This window comes from Limulus polyphemus, unplaced genomic scaffold (assembly GCF_000517525.1).
Source record: "Limulus polyphemus unplaced genomic scaffold, Limulus_polyphemus-2.1.2 Scaffold2136, whole genome shotgun sequence".
Classification (NCBI taxonomy): domain Eukaryota; kingdom Metazoa; phylum Arthropoda; class Merostomata; order Xiphosura; family Limulidae; genus Limulus; species Limulus polyphemus.
The window spans coordinates 139,258-148,613 of record NW_013667746.1 but is presented as its reverse complement, the minus strand read 5'-3'; the positions used below and the strand labels follow the sequence as shown (position 1 = coordinate 148,613).

Here is a 9,356-nt window from a genome sequence, read left to right as displayed (position 1 = left end):
TAAATGTCACACCTGAATGCTCACATCCTTTTAATTATGTTTGAAATTATGAACATTGCTCAACATCATGAAAATTAAACCTTATTTTCAATAAGCAATCCTGAAAAATATTTGGGAGTGCTTAACTTTTTTCCAGGTGTATATATATATACAGAGAGAGAGAGAGAGAGACACACACACTATTTTTTGAATAGTGGCTCTACCTAAACACTGCACCTCACTGTTTATTGGCAATAAAATGAAATCTCTAAATTATGGAACAAAGTAGTTGCCCTTCAAACCACCAGTTGTTTTAACTTATTTTATAAGTGGAGCCAAGTTGACAGGTGATGTTGATCGGTCATTTCTGAACCTGTTTAATTAGTATTTCATTCTCCCCAATTTACCTTCATTGTATTTATTGTTTTATATTTATGCATTTATTTTTTCTACTAGTTAAAGAAAAGATTTGATTAATTCAGCATAAAGTAGCTGTTACTGATGTTTACAGGTCAGAAGTGCAATGTTTAAAAATGTATTTTATTAAAAGCATTCAAAAATCCATGCAATAATTCTACTCTCTTAACCAGGGTGCAGAGATGCATCAGATGTGGTAAACTACAAGCCCTAATTATCATATTATAATGCTTATAAAGAAATGATATGATAATGTAGCCTTTAGTTATGGCCCTCAAGTGTATCTCTTTGTTACATGACACTGTTAAGTTTATAGATGTAATTTCTGCTAAAGTAAAAATCCAATTAAAAAACATATTAAGAACATTCTTAGATTTGCCATACAGTTTGAAGAAATCACAGATGTTGCAAATTTAGCTCAGCTTCTGGTATTATAACATTACTGTTATAAAGAAGAAGTGTGTGAAGAATGTAGCCTTTAGTCATGGCTCTCATGTGTATCTCTTTATTAGATGACACTGTTGAGAGGTTTGTAGATGTAATTTCTGCTAACATAAAAATCCAATTAAAAACGTATCAATTGATACGTTTGGTCTGAAATTGGCCATACAGTTGTATGAAATCACAGATGTTCCAAATTTAGCTCAGCTTCTGGTATTATAACATTACTCTTATAAAGAGTAAGTGTGTGAAGAGTTTGTTTCACCAAACACTGGAAGGGCAAGCTACAGGAAAAGCCATCTTTTTTCTCTCTCTTGTTGATGAGTTTCACCACAAACTTTGATTAATTGTGTTGGGGTATTCACTGAAGGAGCAGCTCTATTTATGGAGAACAGGAAAGGTTTCAGAGCCGAAATAAATACTCTTGCTCCAGATGAAACATTCACACACACTTAGCTTCTAAGAAATTGCAGCTCGAAGAAAACAAAGTGCTACAAGATACCGTGAGTGTTGTGAACTTTGCAATACTGAAAGATTTGAACAGCAGGCTGTTTACCAATCTGTGTAGAAATGAGATCCATGTATGATAAGCTCTTGCTGTATACAGAGGTACACTAGTTGTTTTGCAAGAAGGTTTTCAGTTGCATTGTTCAAGTGAAAGATGAAATTTGTATCCTTTGATAGACTGCAACCCAACTAGCAGTGCATTTTCAGGATGAAAAGTGGATTCTAGGACTGTGCAACCTGGCTGGTATTTTCAATAAACTCAAAAGCTTGTCACTGGAAAGTCTAAATAGCTTTTTAGACTTTCTAAGTATTTTGCAGCTGAGTGACAAAGTGTCTGTATTTCACAAAACATTATGATATGAAAAGACCAGTTTGAGAATGTAAATTGCAAAACGTTTCTTTGCCTCAGTGATTGGAAGAAAATTAGTTAACTTAGTCTTATTCATGATGTTGTTTCTACTCATCTCAAAAAACTTCAGTGTCAATTTACAAATAAATTCCAAGAATCACTGGATAATGACTGGATCCAGAATACATTTAATGGTAATATAACTTCTCATATGCCAATGGTAGCTAAAGAAAAGCTTGTAGAATTATCCAGGGATAAAACTCTTGTAGCAGAACTCAAGTCAAAACCTCTTGGGAACTTCTGGATGCTAGTATGCAAAGAATATCTTGACCTATCAAGAAAAGCAATGGATGTGCTTTTGCCTTTCTTGCTTGTATGAGGCACTGTTTTCTGCTTTAACAGCAAGCAAAAGAAAACAGTGATCTCAACTGCAAGTAGAGGGAAATCTAAGAGTTGCTATGTCAACAATTCACCCAAGAATACACCTCACCTTATCCAAAACTCAAGGCTATTTTCACAATAAATTAGCAAGTAAGCTGAAAGTGTTTACCTAATGCCACAAACAATTTTAAGACTTGTTTTATTTTTTCTAAGATGTGCAACAAAATGCATGTTTAGAGGGAGGGGGGGGGGCAGTATTAAAAAAAAGCATGCACACCACTGGTGTAACTGACCCTAAGACCATGCTGATGGATAGATATATTAATTAAATATAGTTTCTACAGTTAAAATATCTGTATTTTACTGTATTGTATGAGAACTACGAGGGCAGTTGTAAAGCTTCAATCTGTTACATTAAAAAATTAACCTTACCTTGGTTTCAACTGCGGAATCATACATTTCATGTTGCACTGGTTTAACCATAATCGGAGTCAGAGTATCATATCGACTAGTATCTTTCCCTGGTTCTGTAAAAAGCTATATCACAACATAACTTTTATAAAGATATCCAGAAACATTGCAATATGGTCAACTATAAAATACAATATTACAAATTGATTCTTATGTGATATCTAGTGTAATATACATCTTAAAAACCAAACTGAAAGAAATTATAAACAGTTCACTACGCAAAATAATAGGCAAATAAATTATAGCAATTTGTAGAACTTTTCTATGTTAACACACATACACAAAGAAAGGTGAAGAAAACCTAAAAATTTAGCCAAGAAGTCGAATGGCACAAAGTCTTACTACTGCACTAAGCCACATCTAAACTCCATTAGTTGGCAGAGTCAATCATAATCAGCGATCTTCCACACCTGAAGCCACAGGTAAATAAAACATCATTATCAGTCATTTTCACACCTGTATCAATGATAAGCTCCATTACTTGGCAAACCTCATCATCATCACACCTGAAACCACATTAAATTCTGTCATCTTCAGCTTTGCTGGCTTGAGAGCTGTCATTGTTCAATGCTACAATTCTCAGATGGTCATGGTGTAGTTTGCTTTTATAATCTAATATTAGCTAATGTGTTCATGTTATACAAATATCAGGACTACAACTTGATGACTTATCGATTCACACACGAATAAAAAAATTTCACATGACAGTACAGTAAGAACCCGCTCAGCACCAACCCGCTTTAAGCTGATTTATTATAGAGCGCATCTCCTTGAGAGATTATTTTTTTCACAAGAGAGAAAATAAAATTATGAAAATCTATAACTCTCTGTACACTACTTTTTCATACTAATGGTAGTAGTGCACTAAATAATTTTTATTTAATAAAATAATGCAACAAAGAACATAGAATAATTACATGCAAAAAGCAGACAATGTCCTGTAACTATCACAATTTTTCTGGCATTTCTAGCAACGCAATATGAACCATTAAAATGTCATCCATCCACACAATATCATTCCTGTGGGAAAAAAACATTTTCTTAGGAAGCAATATACAAATATTTCTGTACAGAAAACAATGTAATATAATATGCCATTTGATAGAAGAAGAGCTTGCTTGTCTATTAGCTATAACTAATATAGTCGTAAACATAAGAGAGAACTACAATGTATTGACAAATCCTGAAAGAGAAAATGTGGCTGGTGGGTGTGGTAAGAGGGGCCTAATATTCTATTTGATGGCTCTGTGACCAAACAAGATTGAAGGCTAATAAAAAATTAGATTTTTTCCAACAATGACGAGTGAGTAATTTATGTTAAATTTACCAATACCTAAATAAAGCACTTATACATCATTCACAGGTAAGAAACAATGCCTTCAATTACATATTTCCATATATGTAATGTTAATATTACCCTATTTAGAAATGATTCATTTAAGAGCTCTGTTCTCAGGAACCCTTCCTGAGTGCTAAACATAGTATTACTGTATTAAGTTATGATGATGATATACACTCTCAATGAATTATTCAAAACGGATGAAATTCAGAAAACAAGAAAGGGAATGTATATTCTTTCAATACCCTTGTCCCATGTTCTGAAGTTAATAAATTCTTCCAGATTCTTTTTTGTATAAATGTAGACTTATTCTGAAGTCAAAATAAGTTACTACACTGGGACTTGCTTCAGCAATTCTCTTGTGCATTCTCTTACTGATGGTTTAATCATTCTACACATGGAGAATACAAGTATAAAAAAAGCTCAAGTGATTTATACTAATGTATTCAAAAATATTTTTAATATCTAAAATAAGTGTTATTTTCAAGTTGTTGCTTCTTCTGTTGCATGAAGTTGAAATTATAAAATTTATGAGATACAGTACTATGAATAATGAATATATCTAAGTTACAACACACTTAGCTCAAATATCAAAGCAACTGGTTAGCTTATTATAAGATATTAATATCATTTTCCAATTTTAGACATATCAATATGGCTGATCAATTCCATCTTAAATTATATCAAAAATTATAAATGACATTTATAATATCAAACAATGTACATATTTGTTGAACCATGCTTTAAGCAAAAACCCTACTGGTAACTGTCTTTAAAAAAATTTAGGTTTGTTTCTGATTAGATTTAGATTAGAGTTAGATTTATAAGTCCATTACATCAAAAAGTAAGAAATTTCTAGCCAAGTCCTTTTCTGATCAAAATAAATTTAGGATTCATACAGGATTCTAAGACTTTCCAGGTGTTTCACGTTCTGCCACAAGCAGAATTAAACTTTCATTTTACATCAAACATGTCCACCTGCAGAAACCGCATCAGCAGTCATCAGTACTTGTAAAGCACAAAATTTATAATGGCTGAATACAATATAAATAAACTTGATACTGATGTCCAAACTTTTGAGTTAAGCTAATTATTTCATAGAAGAGTTTAATATTAAAACTGAAATTTCAGGACGATTCCAAGACCATGACTTAAAAACATCCATTTTTCAAGATTGCCAGTGTTAAAATTTTTTGAGTCCATTTTCCATGACTATCCATAATTTCTAGGACCCTGAGTGAACCCTGTAGATGATATGATTAAGCTCAAGTACCATCAGTATAAAAAACAACATACTAGTTGTGTTACACATACAGTCATCAGAAAATATTCTACGGTAATAAAAGTCAAACCTGCTTCTGAAATTGAGCACGTAGAAGACAAACAACAGATTTTTGCCATACTGATATTTCACAAAATATGAAAGTATGACATAAAAAGATATAGAAAAAATTATCTAGTAAGTTCCCAAGACTGAATATGAGATTCCACTTGTTGGGGACCATAAACACATCACAAGAGAGTACTGCTCTGAGACTATCTGAATAACTATACAGGCTTGAGACAAAACACCCAAATATAAAAAATTACAACATTAGGTTGTTAAAGTCTGCATAACAACAAAGGGAGGTAGCTAAACCAAGCAATTTAAAAAGCCACTATTTAATAAGCAGCAGCCTATGTATGACTGAGATACTCCAAGTCCAAATGAAAACAAAGTGGACAAATCTGGGTTTAGAAGTTTTCTGGAAGAACATGGAAAGAAGTTTCAGAACAGCAGCCCATAAAAGTACAGATAAACAATAACTAAAAGTCCTAAAATTGTTTATGATAAAACTAAGAGATCAACAGGAAAACAAATGGAATCAAAAAGAAAAAAAAAGTAAAATGAGTGTACAATCTGTAGGTTTGTAAAAGGAACAGAATCCACAGAAAAATCTTTCAAAACACAAGTCATCTGAGATCCACAGTAAAAACTGTGGACAATTATATTTGGAAGAAGCCAGATAGTCCTAGAATTTAAATTTACTACTGCAGGAGTGAAAAATGAAGAAGAAACCCCATCATAACAACCTGGTTCATCACGTAATACTCAAAGGACAACATTTAATGGTCTTGGACTTGAATTTCAGCAGGATAAAGATCTTAAATATGCTACCCTGTTGAAAAAGAGGTATACGGCAGAGGAGGAAAAGTTAGTGATATATATATTATAAAACAGTCAGTCCAAAGTCTTGATACTAATCCAACTGAAAATGCCTAGAACCAGTTGAAAAAGTAACAGATTCAGACATTTAATGCTTGGTAGATTGTACAGAGGACTGATGGATAAGGTCAAAAACTGATAGCTTCCTTGGTCAGTTGATATTTCCATATAGTTAAGGTTAGAGGTGGACTTACTGACTATTGATTCTTCAGTTTGTTGTGTTCTAAGGTACATTTTTTGAATATTATTGGGTAAAAGGGTATCATTTAAATCCAAACAATACTCTTCTTTAGCAACCTTTCTTGAAAACTTGAATGCTGCTACTCTGGACTCAAGTTTATAAAGAGTATCTGTATCTTTAAAAGTTAAAACATGCATTTACCCAACAAGATTTAAAAGATTAACTACTGCAATTACAGTGATGAAGTTAACTAGAGATAAGGAGAAAGATGATTAAAAACAAGAAAAAACAATGTCAACTGTGCAGATAATGAACAAATACAAAAGTTTGGCTGAAGAGTGAACTGGGGGATGCACAACAATAATTAGCATTCATGGAAATAGGTTTTACATGATTCCAGCTATATACAAAGAAATTTAAAAGATTATTCTAAATATGGACCTGTAACTGGATTTAAACATCTTCTAGTTTAACAACATTAAGAACATCTGCATGTATGTAAAAAAGTGGACCAATTATTAAACTTTTTTGTACAGGTAAGATAGAGCGCAGTATTAATTGTGTTTAAAAAATATACAAGTGTATAAAAAACTTCCATAACAGCTAATAAAAAGTCAAGAAATAGTTTCCAAAATGGTAGAGCAGCACGTGTTAATTCTCAAACGTGTGTGTGTTACCAAAGCTAACAGAAAAGCATTTCAATGTTGGTTTTTAAAATTTTGATGGTTTTAGGGGTAAATAAAAATCTGATTCAGTAGTAATTCATTTAATAAACACAAAATAGTTCATCAAAAACATTTTACAACAAAACAAGAAGTTTTAAAAATTAAAACATGCATTTATCCAACAAGATTTAAAAGATTAACTACTGCAATTACAGTGATGAGGTTAATTAGATAAGGAGAAAGATGATTAAAAATAAGAAAAAACTGTCACCTGTGCAGATAATGAACAAACACAAGAGTTTGGCTGAAGAGATGTTGAAGAGTGCTCTAGTTTTAGTTGATGAACTGGGGGATGCACAACTGTTGGCATGAGCATATCGTACCGGGTTGTTTCATAACCAGGCTCATCAAATTCCTTAAGTGAAAAAGACATTACGAATAGATTTTTAAGAAGACAGTTAGGGCCTGGATGCATTAAAAAAAACAAAAAAAAACAGATAAGAACTAAAGAATATCTTCCTAAAATATATTAAACAGTGCTACCAATATATGTCAATGCTATTGGGGTCATGTAAAGTTTGTCAAATGCGCAGTCTGTGACACTTTCAAGTTAGCCCTATTCTATAAAAGCTGCTCTTTCTATTGATTGTAAGCATGCCACTCAATTCTAATTTGTTGCCAAGCAACAGCCCTTTTTAATTTTAAAATTGGGTGTGGCTTCTCTCGGATGGGAGAAGATTTACAACTTCATTTTTCGAAGTCTGTTCTTAGAATTTGAAGCAAGTTAATGGTAAACAAGCTCTATACTTGTTCTTTGATCATTTACACAAAACAGGTACATTACACACAATAGAGCTGAAATAAAAGAAACAAAAGCTAAGATATTTTTAACTTGGAGCAAGTCACATGACAACAAAACTGAAGTTTTAATTATTGTTTCAAAAGTTTCTTTAGAAATAAAGGAATAAAACTTAGATAATATAAACATTGAATGATAACATACTTGATAATGCTAATTTCATTTTGAATGTAACTCAGTAACACTTTGTGTCACGCACATAAAGAGGCTTAAAGAGCACCTCGTCTGGAAAGGATTAATGAAATTTGTTTTTTTTCATGACAGCTGCTCTTTCTCACAGTAGTTAACAAGTGGCCAAAGAAATTAAAGGCTTCATCTCTTGGTTTGTCTACCTGTAGATATTTTAAATGCTCCAACACTGGTGACTCATAGTCATATGGATTTTGCCTGGATTTCTCGTTTGTCTTTTTCTTCAGGGTATTTATTTTGTGTGACCGAACCAATGATTGACTCATCATCCACTGGGACAGTGCATAGCTATGCATCATCATCAACAGTGGCTGCAGCAGCCATAAATTACTCTAATATTGAGAAATGTTCTGTGTCAGAGTCATCCTCCAAACCAGAGGGAGAAAAGCCATTCAAATTGTTTATATTGCCAGCAATTATAAAGTCATGCATAAAGCAATTTTGAATTGTTTCTTTCTTCACCATATCCCATACCTTTTTGAGGATGTGCATCACTTCCAGGAGATTAATGTTGAAATCCTCTCCCGAGATCAGACTTGCTATCTTCTTGTATGCTAGTATTTTCTAGTATAAGGTTTTGAATAATGCCCTGGTCCATTGGTTGAGGGATGGAGGTTGTTTTGGCTGGCAGAAACACAAGTTTTACAATCCTCAGTTTTCGTACTTGGGACGAGTGGAGCAGTTATCGACAAGTAGAAGAATTTTCCACTTCTGAAAATGGTAGCAACAATCAAGTTGTAAAAATAGTTGATGTCATCCGTGCCTTCTGGTTTGCTTCATAGAAGAATGGGAGATGATTGATGTGGCAAAAACAGCATGGATTGTTAAATTTGCCAATTAGTAATAACCCAGTTTCTCCAAGTTATCCATATTCATTGCAACCAAAAGAAATAATAAGTAATTGGATGAGACCGTAACCCGTTACCTGCCGTGGCCATTTTGTCTTATTGTGAGGGCAAAATCACATTTGTGAATTGAAAAAATTATAGAGAACTTATCTTTTATTGGATTTCAGATTTTATTTTGTAAATAGTAGCATAACATTCAATTATTTATACAAAATTGTATTATTTAATGAAAAAAATAATAAAATACATTTGAGACTGTAAATAAGCACCCTCTAAGCATAAATTTTTTTAAAAAAAAATTCAAATAAAATTTTTCCTTCCACTTCAGTACTGGTCCTAAACCTTTTCTAGTCTGTTTTCTTTATAAAACAGCATCTGAGCATGTTAAATCTCAGTTGTAGAACTTTTAGCCAATCCTAGTCGAAGGTGTCAATTTCAGTACCATGTTATTCCAATCGCTGTATTTCACGTTTGACAAATCATAGGATGATAAGGAAAGCATGTGACAAAACGTTGTTCCCTGG

General features: G+C 32.7%; 1 protein-coding gene across 5 annotated transcripts in view; it reads right to left on the bottom strand.

The window, feature by feature from the left end:
* Positions 1–9,356, bottom strand: part of LOC106466055 (probable cation-transporting ATPase 13A3) — a 140,081-nt gene that overhangs the window by 65,897 nt on the left and 64,828 nt on the right. For 4 of the 5 annotated variants that reach the window (XM_022394007.1, XM_013926297.2, XM_022394009.1 and 1 more), the window contains 2 exons: positions 7,208–7,351; positions 2,507–2,611 (listed from right to left, as the gene is read on the bottom strand). In XM_022394007.1, the coding sequence (XP_022249715.1) occupies positions 2,507–2,611; positions 7,208–7,351 (249 nt within the window). The remainder of the gene's footprint in view (positions 1–2,506; positions 2,612–7,207; positions 7,352–9,356) is intronic. The other variant, XM_022394008.1, reaches the window with a different exon arrangement.